Source organism: Scomber japonicus, chromosome 23 (assembly GCF_027409825.1).
Source record: "Scomber japonicus isolate fScoJap1 chromosome 23, fScoJap1.pri, whole genome shotgun sequence".
Lineage (NCBI taxonomy): Eukaryota > Metazoa > Chordata > Actinopteri > Scombriformes > Scombridae > Scomber > Scomber japonicus.
Genome location: NC_070600.1, coordinates 25,216,345 through 25,235,500, shown reverse-complemented (window position 1 = coordinate 25,235,500; position 19,156 = coordinate 25,216,345). Strand labels below are relative to the sequence as shown.

Sequence of the window (19,156 nt, the reverse complement as noted above, 5' to 3'; positions counted from 1 at the left end):
GTATTTATAATCTGAAACAACACATAGCTGCTCCCTTTCTACAACCACATCAGGCTCTGCACAGCGAGTTTTAGTTTCATTAAAAAATATGCACACTGTTTTAGAGACATTCAGCTGAAGGCAGTTTTGCTTTAACCATACTGTGATGTGTTGCATTGAGTTTGCTAACTGATCAGCAACTTGGGCTGCGCTGCTATCATGCTTAAAAATGACTGTCATCTGCATACATTATGGTGTTAGAATTAGGGCACACAATAGGCAAATCATTCACATACAATGAAAATAAAAGTGGACCCAAAATGGATCCCTGGGGAACACCTGCAGCCAAGGAGATAACATCTGACTAATGATTCTTTATTCGAACAAATTGAGACCTATTTGATAAATATGACTGTATCCAGTTGGTGGTACCTGAGGAAAAGTTAAATGTAGAGAGTTTACCAAGAAGTACGTCATGATTGATGGTATCAAAGGCCTTCTTCAAATCTATAAAGACGGCACCAACCACTCCACCTTTATCGAGCACTGACTTCTTCATCTTTTCAATGAAATATCAATTGGCTGTTTCAGTGGAATGATTAGTACGAAAGCCAAACTGATTTGGATGCAATGGGTAGGAACTGGTATTTAAATGATTTATAATTTGTTCAGGAACAAGTTTTTCAGTTTTTGGAAAACACCGACAAGACACTAACAGGTCTATAGTTGCAAAGGGATTGTTGATCGCCGCCTTTAAATATGGGAGAAACTGCAGCTAGTTTCCACACATCTGAGAATATTTTCTGAGCAATTGAAAGGTTTACAATTTGTGTAATAGGACATACTAAGAATGCAGAGAGCTCCTTGAGCATAACTCAAGTTCATTCCATTGACATCTTTAGCTCTTACTATTATGGACCACGGCACCACCGAGGTCCATAATAGTAAGATTTCTGGACTTTAGCGTGAAACAAGCAGTTCTGCAGCAAGCCTGGAAACAGTGAGAACCAGAAGGTGTATTTTGACCAGGACTACACGCCAGAGGTGCAGAGAAAAAGAAAACAAGTCCCCGGCCCAACTCAAGGTTTTCTTAGATACTGGGTTTAAAGTGTTTCCCTCTTTGTGGGAGGCACAGCCATTTCTGAAGGGGCTGGGAGTTGTGTCACAGTTCAATCATCCAGCCCTCAGTAGTTTTCCACTGATCCTGCCTCTGCCCCACTCAGCCTGGCAGCCACACCCAACTCTACTCACCTGCGCACACAGCTGCCTCTCATCACATGCAATCAGTCCAGCATACACTCACCAGCTCCACACTCACTCCTTTGCCAGATTGTTCTTTGCCATGCGAGACTTTCCAGCATTCTCCTGCCCTCATCTGTCCCTGATTCCTGATACTGGCCGTGATCTGCTCTCCCTGCGCCAAAGGAACCATCAGTGGCTGACTTCTCCATCGACTTCCGGACCAGGGCCCGTCGGAGCGACTGGAACACTGCAGCTATGCGCGATGCTTTCCTGCATGGTGTGGCAGACTACATTAAAGATGAACTGGTTTCCTATCCTCTACCTTCCACACTTGATGAACTCATTGAGCTTACTGTCCGGCTGTACCTCTGCATCCAGGCCCGGAGAAGGGAGAGGAGAAAGAACACCCTTGACCCAGCCCGCTGGCCAGGTTCCTCATCTGCTTCCGGTTCTTCTTCACCTGTTACGGATAATGGTGTAGAGTCTGAGCCCATGCAGGTGGGCCGCACCAAGCTTACACCTGAAGAGTGAGAGCGCTGCCGTAAGGGGAACCTGTGCATGTACTGTGGTCAAGCTGGACATTTTATCTCCCACTGCCCGTTAAAAGACAGGGCTCACCAGTGAGAGAGGAAGTCCTGGTGAGTCACACGGCAGCAAAGTCTTCCTCCTCCAGCTTACGCCCCTGGTTCCGAATCAAGCTCCTCCTTCCTGGTGGTGCACACACCCTGCCCACTTTCATAGACTCTGGTGCAGATGCCAACATTATGGCTGAGAGCTTGGCCATACAACTGGGACTAGAGAGGGCTCCGCTTGACACCCCAATCCCTGCCAAGGCCCTTGATGGCCATCTTCTGGGGACTGTCACTCACCAGACCTCTCCTGTCCACATGCTGCTCTCCGGTAACCACCATGAGACCATCCGGTTTCACCTCCTGTCATCCTCCAACATTCCACTGATCCTAGGCTGCCCTTGGCTGCGTCGACACAGCCGCCATCTTGACTGGGCCACAGGGGCCATCCTCGGTTGGGGGAACTCCTGTCACCAGGTCTGTCTTAAAGAGGCCTCCGTACGCCTGCAGACAACGCAACCCAGTTCCTGTCCTGACTTGTCCAGAGTTCCTGCCGAGTACCATGACTTCCGGGAGGTGTTCAGTAAGGCTAAGGCGACTTCATTGCCCCCTCATCTGCCGTATAGTTGCTCCATTGACCTGATGCCTGGCACTTCACCTCCAAAGAGGCGTCTGTACTCCCTGTCTGGTCCTGAACGGGAGTCATGGAGTCCTACATAAATGACTCCCTGGCTGCCGGTATTATCCGTCCTTCATTGTCTCCTGCTGGGGCTGGATTCTTCTTTGTGGAGAAGAAGGACAAGACCCTGCGCCCCTGCATTGATTACCGGGGACTCAATGACATCACTATAAAGAACCGATACCCCCTTCCCTCATCTCCTCAGCCTTTGAGTTACTTCAAGGGGCCATGATCTTCACCAAGCTCTACCTCTGTAATGCCTACCACCTTGTCCGCATCAGAGAGGGGGATGAATGGAAGACTGCTTTTAACACACTCACCGGACATTATGAATATTTGGTGATGCCATTCGGCCTCACCAATGCCCCGGCAATCTTCCAGGCCTTGGTCAACGACATCCTCAGAGACATGATTGACAAGTATGTTTTTGTCTATTTAGACGACATCCTCATTTTCTCTAATTCCCATGAAGAGCATATCCACCATGTCTAGACTGTCTTCCTACGCCTGCTGGAGAACTCTCTTTTCGTGAGGGCCGAAAAGTGTGAGTTTCACACAAAGTCTGTGTCATTCCTGGGTTACATTGTGGCCCAGGGTCGCCTGGAGATGGATCCTCCCAGGTGGACGCAGTGATGTGTTGGCCAGTCCCTGAAACCCGTAAGAAGTTGCAGCAGTTCCTGGGCTTTGCCAATTTTTACAGGCGTTTCATCCGCAACTATAGCTCGATCGCTGCCCCTCTCACAGCCCTGACATCTTCCAAGACTCCCTTCCGATGGTCCCATTCTGCAGATACTGCCTTTCAGACCCTAAGGGACCACTTCATCTCTACGCCCATCCTCCAAGTCCCAGACACCGAGCGGCAGTTTGTCGTGGAGGTGGATGCATCAGACGTGGGTGTAGGGGCTGTGCTGTCCCAGCGAGCAGCCAGTGACCAGAAGCTCCACCCATGTGCCTTTTTCTCTCGGCGTCTTTCCCCAGCCGAGAGAAATTACATTGGTAACCGGGAGCTCCTAGCTGTTAAACTGGCCCTGGAGGAGTGGCGGCACTGGCTGGAGGGAACCAAGCAGCCCTTCCTGGTATGGACCACAAGAACCTGGAGTACATCCGAACCGCTAAGAGACTCAACTCACAGCAGGCACGATGGGCCCTCTTCTTCACCAGGTTCAATTTCACCCTATCCTACAGACCCGGCTCCAGCAACGTCAAACCTGACGCTCTGTCACGTCAGTTCCAGAGGGAGGATGATAACGCTAGTGCTTCATCATCCTCGACACCATCCTTCCGTCCCCGTGTGTTGTGGCATCCCTGACTTGGGAAATTGAGGAGAGAGTGAGAGCTGCCACAGTGGGTCAGCCTGGTGCTAGTGCCTGCCCAACTGGTTGCTTGTTCGTGCCTGCAGCTCTGATGTCGGATGTACTCCAGTGGGCCCATGGTTCAAGGTTGACCTGCCATCCTGGTATCCAGAGAACCCGTAGATGTGCTGTGTGGGTGTCTCGCGAGACCACACAGTATTTCAGTGATTGCGTGATATTTCGACGATGTTTACATCATTAGCATTAGCAGTAGAGTAAAAGCCATCTGGTAAGTGTTTATTTTAATAAACTCCTGGTGTACTTACAAACTTTTCAATGCATGGATTTATGAGTAAAGACCCTATTTGTACTACTGTAGAAGTTTGATAACAATCCAAGCTCTATTACTGGGGTCATTTACCAGATACAGTGGTGGTCCCGTTAGCGCCTGATGGTCCCATTAGCTCCTGTACTAAGCCATTCGGCTGATAGCTCTAACGCCACTATTTAGCGACCAAATGAAAAAGGGCTGTGGCGCTGATTAGATAGGTGCATATGACGCTAGGTCGAAATTACACTGAACCATCGCTTTAAAAAGCTGCAAAGAGAGTGGGTGGGCCAGGTCTTGAGTGCGTCATACGAAAAAGGAAAGAAAACCTATAACGATAATGGGGAGGTTTCCGTATCTACATTATGGGATGCAGCAAAGGCTGTACTAAGAGGGAGAATAATATCTCTATCTTCCAGACTGAAAAAAGAACGTGAGAAAAACAATCTGAATTAGAAGAAAGTATTAAAAGATAAGAACAAGAACACAAAAAACTACATTTGAATCTACTTTGAAGTCCCTAAATCAAAACAAATAGAAGTTGAATGCTTTACGATTCTCTAATCAAATGTATTATGAGTTAGGAAACCAAGCCAGTAGACTATTAGCCTTTCAACTACACAAAACACAAGCCGTGTGGTCCATACGATTGTGTGTCCCTCCTCCAAAAAACAGGTATCTCACCCTAAAGATATAGCGGAAGCCTTTGCAGCTTACTATAAGAATCTTTAAGACTCATCATCAGTAACAGATAATGAAGTAGAAAAAAATCCAGAATTTACTCACTCCACTCAATTTACCAAAATTAGATGAAAATGATTCTAAAGCGATGACTGGGCCAATCACAGAGGAAGAAATTAAAGTCATAAAGAATTTGAAAAATGGCAAATTACCAGGGATATAGGCGGATACCCAGGGGAATTTTATAAATGTCTCCAGGCAGAAATCACACCTCTGCTGCAAAGAGTTTTCAATTATGCTCTATACAAGAAGGATCCCCCCAAAACAGAAGCGATCATAACAGTAATATATAAAGAAGGAAAAAAACCCACAGAATGTACCTCGTATAGACCAATAAGTCTGCTTTGCAATGATGTGAAAATACTAAGCACAATAATGGCTAAAAGGATTGAGAATCATATTAACAAACTTATCAAACACAAAATACACACACAAAAACACACAAAATATCGTTGTATGCAGGTGATGTAATTTTATATATAAGTGAGCCTTTGACCTCTATTCCAACACTTCTTAATTAAGGATATTAATAAGGAAGCCTCTTTTAATTGGCCAGCTTCAGGATTTAGATATTTCGGTGTAACGATCACTTCAAATGTTTCTCAGTTATATAATGCAAATGATGGGAAATTGCTTACTCAAAGTAAGTCTTAAGATCAGATTTGGGGTAGAGCAACCGCCCCATGTGTTGAGGCTACAGTCCTCGCTGCAGGTGACCCCAGTTCGATTCCCGCACCGAGCGGTCCTATCTCTCTATACCCCTCTCTGCCTCCAGTTTCCTGTCTCTCTCTACTAACCTGTACATTAAAAAGGCAAAAAGCCCCAAAACATATACTTAAAAAAAAAAAAAGATCAGATTTAGATAGATGGCAGATTCTTCAACTGTCCTTGTTCGGCAGAATTGAAACAATCAGGATGAACATCCTTCCTAGATTATTATACCTCTTTCAATCGCTCCCCATCTGCATCCCAACATCAGTATTCAATATGCTAGATAAGTTAATTTCTACATTCGTCTGGCAAAAGAAAAAACCTAGAATCAAACTGAAACAATAAATGTATCCCAAAAAGCAAGGTGGCCTTAATCTCCCAAATTTAAAATTATATTTTTGGGCAGCACAACTTCGTGCAATGGTAGAATGGATTTTACAAAATGAAGAAACAAACTGGCTCTCGATAGTAAATCAATTGTTTGAAGGGGAAATTTTAAGGTCATTTAAACAACTGCAGGACAACCAAAGATTGTTGTTTACACCTTCTGATGTCAGGAAATACTCTGGACCAGGGGCGGAGCTTACGGAGGGACTGGGAGGGGCAGCACTCCCCTGGCCCGGGCCCCACGAAAAGGGGAGGGGAGCCCTTCCCCGACCCCGGAGGAGCCGGCCCCCTCCCCCGGACCGTATAGAAAGGAGAGGCGAAGTTAAGCGTCACTTTGATGAACTTTCTGAAGACAGTCGCCTCACTTACGCAGAGAGCGCCTTTCGGGTGAACATTTTTAATGCCTGTCTCGATATCATCATCCAGCAACTGTCCCAAAGATTCACCAGCTTAAATGGAACTGTCATAATGAGCTGACATAATTAATGAAATAAACGAAGCATTATATTCACCATTACCAGAATAAATAGATATGTGTGGGATTATATAGGTTGTCCCCAGTCAGGATGAGTCATGGTTGGTAAAAAATTTACAAGGACTGACTTAAGTCATGTAGTTAAGTGTAAAATATTGAATAAAATGTGCTGCATCATGACTGGCTTCATTTCACTCTCACAGTTAACTTTACGACGTGCACAGTTACAAGTGGATCGCCGATATTGGCTCCAAGTGTATTCTGGGTAAAAACATCATCAACCGTCCACCAACGTCACTTGTCAACAGAAGCTATGGCAGTTCATATAAACACAAAAGTGGAGTGACAGAGCGCAAAGAAAAGGAAAAAAGAGAGCAAGTAAATGCCAAATTAAAAAAAATGGACACATTTTGTTCGTCCTCCTGGAGATGAACCTGACATTGTTGGCAGCGATTCAGGTCCGCTAATACTGACAGCACAGTCAGGGAGCCAGATTTACAGGTAGCAATTCTAACAATCACTATACAATGTGTAAGTTAGTTTTTGTGTTTGTTTTGTTAATTTTTGTTTGTTTGTTTGTTTTGAAATGTGCTATATAAATCACACCTATTATTATTATTATTATTATTATTATTATTAATAGACTGTTGATATGGTTGTTGTAATTGAAGTAGCCCAGCCGCCTAGCTATCCCCTTCTTTCTCTCTCGGCTGTATAGCGGTGATGTTAGGGACTCAGCAGTTTCGAGCTGCTCCAGGGTAGAGCCAGACCTGGTGCTTGACCAGCAGCCCCTCTCCTCACCCGCGCCGGACACTGGAAATGAAAGCAGCAGGTCTGCTCCTCACACTACAGGTGACACACAGACCGCGGATGATGAAAACCTTCCCCCTCTTCTGGAGGGTTTTCCGACTGATTGGGCCAATTTTGCTGAAAACATCCAGGACGCCAACATTAGAAGATATATCCTTAAGATGGGCCCATGCAGACCCAAAGGTCCATTTCCCACCAATACTGACAATCAGTGTTTTTCCGAAAGTTATTACACCTCTACCACTGAAGTTGGGATGAAACTTCCCCACAGCTGGATGTGCTATTCCCCCAAATTAGACTGCTGTTAGTGGAAAGCAGTGGAAACTCAACGGCACAATAGACGCCGAAATGGAGAGGAATATGCATAATGCAGCCTAGTTTTGGAGACAGGTCGTGGAGCGCATTGTAAATGTAACTCTTACTCTGGCTTCATGCAACCTGGCATTCAGAGGGCACAGGGAGGTTCTAGGTAAGGGAAATGCTGGCAACTTTGTCAATAATCGGATTATTAGCTTGCTACGACCCTGTTTTGAAAGAGCTAATCAACCGACCAGAAGGGTCAGTGAAATACCTAAATCACCTGATTCAAGATGAGATTATTCACATTATTAGATTAGATTAGATTTCTTTATTTGTACCCGCAGGTAAATCTGGCTTGCAGTGAGAGACATTCATACAAAACAATACAATAAAATGAAAACAGTAAAATAGCTACACAATTCGTCATCATCCCCATCATCATTCCATGCTGCGTCATAAAGTGCATTATATATGTAGGGTGGCTACCCTAAAAGTGCACGGTATAAAGTGCATAAGTGCACTCATCATCATATCATCATCATATCATCATCGCCATCATCAAAACAATCATCGTCAACATCATCATCATCATCATCTCCACAACTCCCCAACCATCATCAAGGGATCACTAGTTCTTATTAAGATGTATGATGGCTGCAGGGACAAAGCTAGACCTGTGCCTTTTAGTTTTGGTCCTAGGTATGGTGTACCTGCGGCCAGATGGGAGGAGCAGGAAGTCACTATAGAGGGGGTGAGACCTGTCCCCTAAGATGGAACCAGTGAGCCGCTGCAGCTGTTTTATATACAGGGCTTCTGGGCTAAGCTGTGTCTCACCGATCGTCCTGCTAGCCCATTTGACCTGGCTCAGTGAGTTCCTGCTCTTTAAAGACAGGTTGCCAAACCATGCCACCATACAAAAAGAAATGACAGACTCAATAAAAGCACAGTAGAACAGCTTCATCAGTGATCTGTCAACATGAAAACGTGTGAAGGCTGACATAATTAATGAAATAAACAAAGCTCCGTTTTATGCCATTATCATGGACACAACGCAAGATGTGTCAAAGATAGACCAGCTGAGCCAGGTTTACCGTTACGTAACTGTTGTTAAGAATGACATGGATATTGCAACACATATAGAGATCAATGAAGTGTTTTTGGGTTTTGAAGCGACTGTGGGCTCATCAGCGTCAGAGCTTGAAAACAAAATCCTGGGCTCTATAGAGAAGAACGGAATACATCTGTCAAAATGCCGCGGACAGGGCTATGATGGGGCCGCGAATATGAGTGGTGTGTATTCAGGCGTACAGGCAAGAATAACAGAGAAGGAGCCCCTTGCCAGTTATGTTCATTGCGCTGCTCATAATCTTAACCTAGCTCTCAACGACTCTGTTAAAAACGTCCCTGGAGTGAAGCAGTTCTATGACACTGTAGAGACAACTTTTTTGGTCACAGTATCAAACAATGGGCGCTCCTTGGTGAGTTAATGACACCAGAGAGCAGAAATGTCACATTAAAACGCCTCTGTCCCACTCGCTGGTCTTCTCGACATGATGCACTTTTTGCGTTAAGGCACAGATATGGAGATATTATAAGAGCCCTAGACAAAATATCCCTGACCAGTGACAAAAAAGATGAGTGAGGTGAAGCAAGTGCACTCAAGAATGCCATAAGCAAGTTTTCTTTCATATTTTTGGTCAACATGCAAACCAAGATTCTGGAATGTATAAACGCTGCCTCACAGTTATTGCAAGCTAAGTACGCTGATATTTTGAAAGCATCCACTCTACTGCAAAACGCCATCAGTGTTTTGATGGAGTTTAGGGAGCAATTTGATGAGGTTAAGTCTGCCCCTCTTGCTCTAGCTACTAAATGGGGAAGTCAAACGCAGTTTGAAACAACCAGGGCCAGAAAAGTTAAGCGTCACTTTGATGAACTTTCTGAAGACAGTCGCCTCACTGACGCAGAGAGCGCCTTTTGGGTGAACATTTTTAATGCCTGTCTCGATATCATCATCCAGAAACTGTCCCAAAGATTCACCAGCTTAAATGGAACTGTGAACATATTTGAGGCAATTCACCCCAACACACTGCTGCAAGCACGAGATGAGGAGTTACACCAAGCTGCCCGGCGGCTTAGTGAGCACTACAGTCGGGACATCGACCCCAGCTTCCCTGGCCAGCTGCTCTCTTTTAGAACCTCTTTCTAGGACCAGATACCAAAGCAAAAGTCTTTTGCGGATCTGGCAAAAATGCTCATTGTCAACCACCCAGCAGTAACTTCTACATTCAGTGAGGTTTGCAATGCCCTCCTTTTATTTTTGACTCTTCCCCTCACTGTTGCAACCTCTGAGCGCTCATTCTCCAAGTTAAAACTAATTAAAAACCACCTGAGGAGCACCATGGGACAGGAGAGACTGAGTGGACTTGCCATGTTGTCCATAGAGAATGACAGAGCAAAGAAAATGGACATACAGCGCATCGTGGACGAGTTCACAGAGCACAAGACTCGTCGTATGCCCTTCAAATAGTTGCGAGTAGGCCTAGTACTGTACATATTTAATTTTTGTTTATATGTGAACATGTGGGCCACTGTGCCAATTTCACTAAACTTTATAGCTATTGATACAGTAGCCTACTGTGCTCTCATTAATTGAAATAGTTAAAGTGGGTGTCAGAATGATGTGGTCGCTATCCGTGGTGCTGAACTGCTTTGAATTTGTGTTGATTTATTATTAGGGGCCAGGTAGCTTAATGTTTTTGTTGTTCTCTCGGTTTGTTAGACTTCATGTCCGTTTGATTGACATTACTGTGTGTCAAATGTGGTAATACTTGTAAGCCCCGCTGTTGTGGGCATGCACATGTTGTAAAGCGATTTTATTATTCTTCTATTTTTTGTCTTATGGTGGATGTCCAAGCAGGTTACATCCTATACTTAGACAGACTATAAAATAAAAACAAGGAGGCTCCACTGTTGAATAGAACGTGCACTCCTTCATTACTCTTTTTCACATCTCCTTTTTCATCAATTGCAGCACACAAAAACATGCACACTGCTGCTCCACCCCTCCAAAATAAACCCCCCACATATACACTGTAAATGCTAAACCAGAAGAAACATAAATTGACTCTAAGCTGACTGCCAAAAAAATAGGTTACATTATCATGAGCTTTATTGGGTTTAAAGGGCCCGGTCATGTGCCCCGCCCTGGCACTGATTTGTTCCGCTGCTGCTCTGTACATAAAAGAAAAATGGGAGTTAGAGATGAATGTTATCATTGAAGACACAACTTGGGAAGATGTTTGTGAAGAGGGGCATAAAATAACTAATAGCCCAATGTGGAAAGAATTTAATTGGAAAATAAAAATGAGGTATTTTAAAAACCCCTTGATCATATCCAAATTTAAAGGTGGCAAGACAAATCTATGCTGGAGAAATTGTAAACAGATCGGAGACCACTCACACATATTTTGGGACTGCCCTAAATTGAAATGTTACAGAGAGGGGATTCAGAAAGAACTATTCTCTATTTTGAACATTGATTTACCACTGGACCCACCATCTTATGTTCTAGGAGCGTTCCCTAAAGGAGGAATAGGAAAAAGACAGTTCTATTGCATACTAGTCTATGTGGATGTCCAACAGGAACAAAGTATGTTTATTTGTCAGCCGATCTGTTATGTGTCCTGATGTTTATTTTAGATTTTTCAATTGTATTTGTACCTATGGTGTCAGAGTTATTTAAGGAAATATTTGTAAATACATATAAGTGCCAATAAAGATTTGGTTCCAAAAAACCAAAGAATATAATAAAGAAATATTTCTCCTTCATCAAGTAAACTGGATCAGTTTCAAACAGATATTAGTTGAGAGGATCTTCTGAATACAGATGTGACTCTTTACCAACAATTAGAAACATTCATTGACTTTAACAACTAACAGTGAACATTTTCTACACTTTCTTTAACAATCAGTCATCTTACTCAATCACTCATCTAACTACACACTAAACTTTGTACAGTAAAACATAAATATGGAAACAAATGAAGTTCATGATGTAAGTTATGTATGAACATAAATTAGGTTCAGTTGTTAAACATTAAGATCAACAATAGTAACAGACAGTCAGTGAACTGACCTCAGAGTCTCCAGTTTACAGCGTGGACTCTTCAGAAAATTACACAGACGCTTCAGTCCTGAATCCTTCAGCTTGTTGTTACTCAGATCCAGCTCTCTCAGACGGGAGGGGCAGGATTCCTGGGATGCACACCTGATCATCGATGACAACCTGTCCCTTAATCTGAATGAAGAATAAATGAGTTCTTGTTTGAAATTTTTAAATGTTTCATAATCTCATCGAAGGTGAAGAAGGGTTAAACGTAGAAGTTTAGAAAATGTAAACTCCAAATACACAGAGAAAAAGAGGTCTCATTAATATTACAATATAACAACATGCTGGTACTTCAAAAAATACAAAATGACTTCACCTCTTGATGAGGGGCTTGAACTTCAGAGCTGAGGCTAGAGGACCGATCTCTGACAAAATGCAGTTCTTCAATCTGAATGAAAAATAAATGATGCAGATTAAAGTCCATTTGTGTTCAGACACATTCATGTCAGCACTGAATCATAAAAATACTTTAAACACCTGCATTGATCTGTGTGTGTGTGTGTGTTCTGAAGGATCAATATTACTGATCAGATTATACACATTAAAACACATTAAAGAAAATAATGAATAAATATATCTCCTTCAGCAAGTGACTGTTCTCTTCTCTTCTCCCGCCCGAAGGTTGTTCTTACTCTCAGCAGCTTGTTCTCATTCTGTTTTCGTTTTTTTGCAGGAGGTGTCTGAAGGGCAGAGTCTTTTGACACTTAAATTTGGAGCACCTGGTGCTGCCAATCTATGAACTGCTCTTTTCTTGCCAGGAGTTTTCCCACAACAGCATTTAGTGCTTTGTTTTAACCGAACCATAGTTTGTTTGACCCCTTGTTGTGGTTTGTGTGCGTTAGTCAGAATGAAACAATCGCACTCAGGCCTGCACTAAATGAATCAGTCCGAGAAAGAGGTAAAATTTAATTTTTATTTTTTACTTTTGTACTTAAGTACCTCTCAGACCCTGAACCTTCTTACTTTTACTTGAGTAAAGGAGTTGAATCAGTACTTCTACTTTTACCAGTAATCTTTACACAAGTATTTGTACTTCTACTTAAGTACAGAATGTGAGTACTTTAAGGGGGCTCATCCTAATGAAAATTTGCCATTCAATGCCCTGCAAGTGTTAAGAAAAATATAATAATAGTTCTGTGTTTCCCACAGAATTTTGAGAGACTGGTGGATGGACCTCAATCTGACCCTTTAGGGGGGTCCAAGGGCATGCTCACCTGGAAAACTGTTTTGTCCATTTTTAAGTCAAATGCATCATTCTGGTGCACTCTTAGAGCAACATTAAGAGGTTAGAACTATAATAATATTATTGGATTATTTAAACCAAACACATCTCTTTCTACATTGTTTCAAGTTTGCATTGTTTCTTCAAATTACTAAACTGTCTTTGCTTATCAATAAAAGACTGGACTTCCAGTTGACTTAGAAGTGGATCAGGATCAAGGTTGATTTATTGTACAGATGGAAATAAAGAAGATCTCTCATTAAGACCTTTTAAAGTGAAGCAACTAAAGCAGCATATTAGTATATGCTTATATGTAGATTTATGTATGTATGTGTATATACATAATTGAAATATTAGTATATGTATGTGTATGTGTATATATTGATGTATATTTAATTCACCGGGACCTGAGTATTGTATTTCTTCTTTCATGTACTTACATGGCTGATTGACAAGTAAAATCCTTGATCTTTTATAACTACACAATAAACTTTGTATAGTAAAAAATGAAAATATGGAAACAAGTGAAGTTCATGATGTAAGTTATGTATGAACATAAATTAGGTTCAGTTGTTAAACATTAAGATCAACAATAGTAACAGACAGACAGTGAACTGACCCCAGAGTCTCCAGTTTGCAGTCTGGACTCTTCAGAAAACCACACAGACGCTTCAGTCCTGAATCCTTCAGCTTGTTGTAGCTCAGATCCAGCTCTCTCAGATGGGAGGGGTTGCGCTTCAGAGCTGAGACCAGATAATCACAGCTGATCTCTGATAAACTGCAGCACTGCAATCTGAATAAAGAATAAATGATGTCGATTAAAATCCATTAATAATCCAATCAGATGTGTTCAGGTTTTAAATGTGTAGTTCAACATTACTATGTCCTCATCAATGAGCTTTTCTCTAAAATGAGCAGAGTGACTTTGTCATTGTGTTATTGTGGATCATCATAATGTCAGCCTTCTACAGACATCATCCAAATGTCACCACAACATTCAGACACATATTCATGTCAACACTGCGTCATAAAATAGTGCTGACCTCAGTCATGTCTGCAATTAGAGGATCAATATGAAATCAGACATGTTGGAATAAAAACCTTTATTATTTATTACATGAGCTCTCCTGTATCTGGTAGTTTAGTAGGTTTGTGTTATTAAAACATGTTATTGGTGGCAGTAATCAATCCTCCTGTCCATAGTGACTGTGAACCTAATATGAGGCTTTAAGATATCTCTGATCAACTCTAGGATGCAGTTAAGGACATGACAAATTTGAACTGTAATAAGGGGAAGTACTGCATGTAATGAATGAATTGGAGACAGAAAATTATTTTAATAATTTTTATATGAGATTTGACTATGGGGCAAATAGGGCCTTGGAGGAGTGCAATAGCGTACTGTAATTATATAAAAATAAAATAATATATGAATAATGTTTCAGATGTTAAAACAAAATTACTTTTAAAAGATATTAAAATGTTTAAATTCTCTATCCATGTTTTGTTTAGTTTTTCCCGCGAACAGTAGCCTATTAATAGAGTAATGTTAATAGCCTAAAATAGTAATTAGATTATAACCATTGGCCAGTCTCTCGCAACTCTCACCCACACTTGCACCTGTCCTGGGATAGGCCTACAAAGTGTTGGTCTGCTCCACGGCCCTGTTTTGCGCCACAGTCACACAGCCCAAACTCTCCGCTCCTCTCACCCAGCTAAAACTGCAGTATCAAAATGGATTGCCAGTTAGCAACAGGGAGACTTAAAAGAAAAGAGAGTCAAGAGGCCAATGGTGAGTCGACAAGTGATCTCCCTGCTGCCAAACAAAAGGAAGATGTCGGCAAAAGTACAGTGCTGAGTATTTAGGTCTGGGATTTTTTTGGACAGGCTCAGAGGCTGAACGTTACCGGTGTGCCTAGTGTGCTGTGAGACACTGTCAAATGAAGCCTTGAAGCCATGTAAACTGCGCCATCACCTCGAAACAAAACATGGACAGTATGTGACCAGGCCACTTCAGTTTTTTGAGAACAAGCTCAGGATATATCAGAGTAAGAAAAAAATAATCGAATGTATGGGCAGCGAGAATGCAAAGGCTGCGGAAGCATCATGTCAGGTCTCCCAGCTCATCGCTAAGGCGGGAAAACCACACACTATCGGTGAGAATTTAATCGTTCCCGCAGCAAAACAAATAGTTGAGGTGATGTTGGGAGAGAAGGCAGTGCAGCCTATCAACCTCATCTCATTGTCGGACAATACTGTAAAATCAGAATTGATGACATGGCAGATAATGTGTCAGAGCAGCTGATACAAAGCATAAGAGAGAGCCAGTTTTATGCCCTCCAACTGGATGAATAGACCGACATTACAAATGTATCAAACCTGCTTGCCTACGTAAGATATGAAAAAAATGCAGAGATAAAAGAAGACTTTTTATTTTGTAGAACTCTGCCCACAGCTGAGGCCATTTTTCACATTCTTAACGCTTTCATTGTTTCCAACGGGATTGAATAGTCCAAATGTGTTGGAGTGAGCACTGATGGAGCCCGTGCGATGCTGGGGCAGCACAGCAGAGTTGTCAGGCGTGTGAAAGCTGTGGCTCCTCAAGCAACATCTGTCCACTGCAGCATACACCTGCTGCAAAGAAAATGCCCCCAGATCTTAAGAATGTTTTAGACGAGGCGGTCAAAGCAGTGAACTTCATCAAGAGCTGTCCACTGAAGTGCAGGTGTTTTTTCTGGACAAAAGTTTGAACTTGCACAACGCTTCAGTGATTTTGAGTGGCTGGCTAGATTAGGTTAACTGGCTGATATTTTCAGCCACTTAAATTGAACCTAGCTCTTCAGGGAATAGCTGTGAACATGTTCAATGTCCAGAACAGAGTGGAGGCAACTATAAGAAAACTGGCGCTGTGGGCTAAGCGAGTCGACCAGTCAAACTATGACTCCTTTGACTCCTTTGTCAGAATTTCTGACAAAGGAACAGATCCAGCTTCCCATCACTGTGACCAATGCTGTCAAAGAGCACCTGCAGGGTTTGAAGATACATTTGCGCAAATACTAATGCAGCTGGATAGAAACCCCATTCGCCATGCACACTGACGAGGCCCTTGCCGCCCTGAGTGCAAAAGAGCAAGACAGTCTGCTGGATCTCTCATTTGACACCACGTTGACACTGGTCTTCTCGCAGAAGCACCTGACAAATTTTTGGCTTCATGTTGCTTCTGAGTATCCCGATGTGGCCGACAGAGCTGTGAGATTTCCTTGTGCCTTTCCTGACGACGTACCTCTGTGAGACTGGATTTTCTGCACTCGAGGCATTCAAAACTAAATACAGCAATAATCTGAATGTTGAGCCATTTCTTGACTGAGACTGTCATCCATTGTGCCAGACATTAAGCATCTGGTTGCCGCCATGCAACATCAGCCGTCACATTAGGCGAGTCAACATGTTGACCTATTGCACCGGAGCTTTATAAAAATCCGGAGTGCAAGGCGCGCATGTGGTCGAGTGGTTAGAGCCACATACGCAGCCGACCTTTGTTAGAATCCTGGCTTGAGGTCCTTTGTTGTATGTCACACCCCCCTCTCTCTCCTGTTTCCTGTCTGTCTATTAAATAAAGGCGTCTGTGCCGAAAAATCTTTAAAAAAAACAAACATTTGGAGTGCAATGTTCTAATTTTGTTTTGTTGCAATAATTACTTTCGCTTGTATAGTTTTCTTCAGGGTGATTAGGAGGTGTTTGACGTGTGTGTATGGTTGACAGTATGAGCAATTCAGTATTAATGTATTTCTGCACTGCATTTGTCAAGACAGCAGCACCTCAGGGCAAACCTCACAGATCCATCTCTCCATGCCCATTCACACAGATCTCTGCTGTCAGGTCTGAAGTGAAAACATACTAATAATAAAAAATAAAATAAAAACAAAGTACAGAAAAATAGAAAGAGAGATAAATAAAACACTAGAATAGAGCATTAAATATAAGGTTGCAGCATAAAATGACATACAGTGCAGATGAAAGGTTAAAATTTAAAGTGGTTTGAAAGAGCTCAATCGTAAGCACAGGAGAAGATCTGGCCAGAATTGTTTTTAACACAATTCTCCCCCAGATTCTTAAAAAAAAATAGCTGAAACGTATGGATGTCAACCCGTATGTTATCAAGTAGCACACCAAGAATAAAAGCCATCATTTCAGGATTTTATTATACTGTTGTAGTATACAGGCTAGTAGAAAAGTATCAGAAATACTTCAGGAAATGCCTACTGATATACTTTGGTTTATTGTGCTACATTTAATGTTACTAATGATCTAATGTGCATAGACTAATAACAGTACAGTTAACATTTTGAGTTCCACAACAATCTTGTTTTATTGTGTTATGTATACAGTATGTGTTAGGCGATTCATTGTTTTTAAAATAGGCTAGTTATCCTTTTCATTAAAGAGACACATGCAGCTTAATTTAAAAGGTGTACATTTATTGTCAAAACAATTAGTGGGAAAAAGAAGGTACTGACAGATACAAACAGAATAAAGTACAGACACACTCATGTCTTTGCTCTATGTAACAAGAATGTAACAAGAATTTCCCACCAGGGTCTTTCTGATTCTGATAACCAGGCTATACAGTATGTTTCAGAACAGTTTTATTTACACATCCACAAAGTCATCAAGATTTATGGCCCTAGCCCTTCTTGATTCTACACTTAGCACACCCAAATTGCTTATACACTCATCAGTTTTTTTTAATCATTCATTTATTTATTTATACTGTAGCAGTGTGTGTGTGTGTGTGTGAGAGAGTGAATGTGCATGTGTGTGGGGATGAGTGGAGGAAGGATGGAGCATTGTGCTACTGTACAGTGACTTCTGCTAGATGCTTAGGCATTATGTGTATTCTGTGTTTTATGTTTACATAAAGAGCTAAGTGTAACTGTAACCTGTGTGTTGATGTGAGACGCTGGTACTTTCTTTTCGTATGCCCAAGATGAATTTCTCTTGAGAGACAATAAAGATCAAATATGAAACAACATATACTTTATTTTCCGTCAGGGGAAATTTGACTTGGGAGATAGTGCTACACAAAGCTGCAATCAGTGTTGGGGAGTGACTACTTACATGTAACGGCATTACACAATTTAATTACATAATAGATGTAACTGTAATCTCTTTCAGTTACGTATGAAAATGATGATTACAAAGGGGATTACATCTGAAGTCAGACCTTTAAGATTTTGCTCAAGAGGGTTTTTTCCTAATTTTTTAATATTTAACATGTTACTGAATACATATATTGCTGTTTTTAATTCTTTGAAATCAATATTTTTTTATATTAAGTAAATACATAATGACATGGGCTTATTTGGAGTCACAGTAGCAATTAAGCCCATGCCAGACTTTTTGACTTTTTTCATTAAATATCTTTAATTTTTATTCCAAAATCTACATAAACTAATGAATATATTTTCAAATGAGAGATAAATGTTACTTTATAAGAAACTATCTCCCTTATATATCATGTCAGTATCCATAAAAAACAGCTGAACTTAGATTTTGGTACTTAATGGGAATACTTACCCTAAGAGCAGAAAACATTGGTTAGAATCAAATGTAATAAGTTAATGTTAGGGTTAGGGTCTGAGATAGATGGCGAGGCATCTATCCCGCACCACAAAGCTCCAAAGTGAGTAATTTTTACAACATCAGGGGGGTATGCCAAAGCCTTTGGCCTGGGTCGAAGTTAGTTTCCCAGGACCACGAAACTCAACATTTTTCTAAGTTCTTTTAGAGCTGCAGGGCCTCACTTATCCCTGCAACACAACGCTCAGAACCCAGCACCACAAAACCTAACCCTAACCCTTTTTAGAGTTTTTTTAGAACTGCGGGGGGGTATGCTAACCCTAACCCTAACTCTAACCCTAACCCTAACCCTCCATTTGTACTTCTCCCACAGGTCGTGTTGGTGACCGGGATAACTCGGGGGGCCAAGAAGCCCAGCCCACACACACTGATAAGAACTTCCAGAGCAGTAATAACATCATGATGAGCGGGACTCTAAAGGCCGACATGGCCAAAAACAGAACCCAATCTGAACTCTCTGCTCAGACAGTGTGTGGGGTTGGTGGGCCCCCATCAGCCCCCTCACAAAGAGTCGTCCTTTCTATAGGACTAAACAACAGAGACCAGGATTTCAAACTTACATCTTCAAAACAACTACGTTTACTCTACAAGCATGCCTCCATCACCTTCC

The 19,156-nt window shown here is 42.0% G+C and overlaps 1 protein-coding gene across 1 annotated transcript in view; it reads right to left on the bottom strand.

Annotated features, from left to right (window-relative positions):
- Positions 1 to 11,083: 11,083 nt before the first annotated feature.
- The window catches only part of LOC128353157 (NACHT, LRR and PYD domains-containing protein 12-like), a 48,546-nt gene continuing 40,473 nt past the window's right edge, over positions 11,084 to 19,156 (bottom strand). The window contains exons 8-11 of the mRNA XM_053313837.1: positions 13,526 to 13,699; positions 12,022 to 12,072; positions 11,652 to 11,783; positions 11,084 to 11,096 (exon numbers count right to left, since the gene is read on the bottom strand). Coding sequence (XP_053169812.1) covers positions 11,084 to 11,096; positions 11,652 to 11,783; positions 12,022 to 12,072; positions 13,526 to 13,699 — 370 coding nt within the window. The remainder of the gene's footprint in view (positions 11,097 to 11,651; positions 11,784 to 12,021; positions 12,073 to 13,525; positions 13,700 to 19,156) is intronic.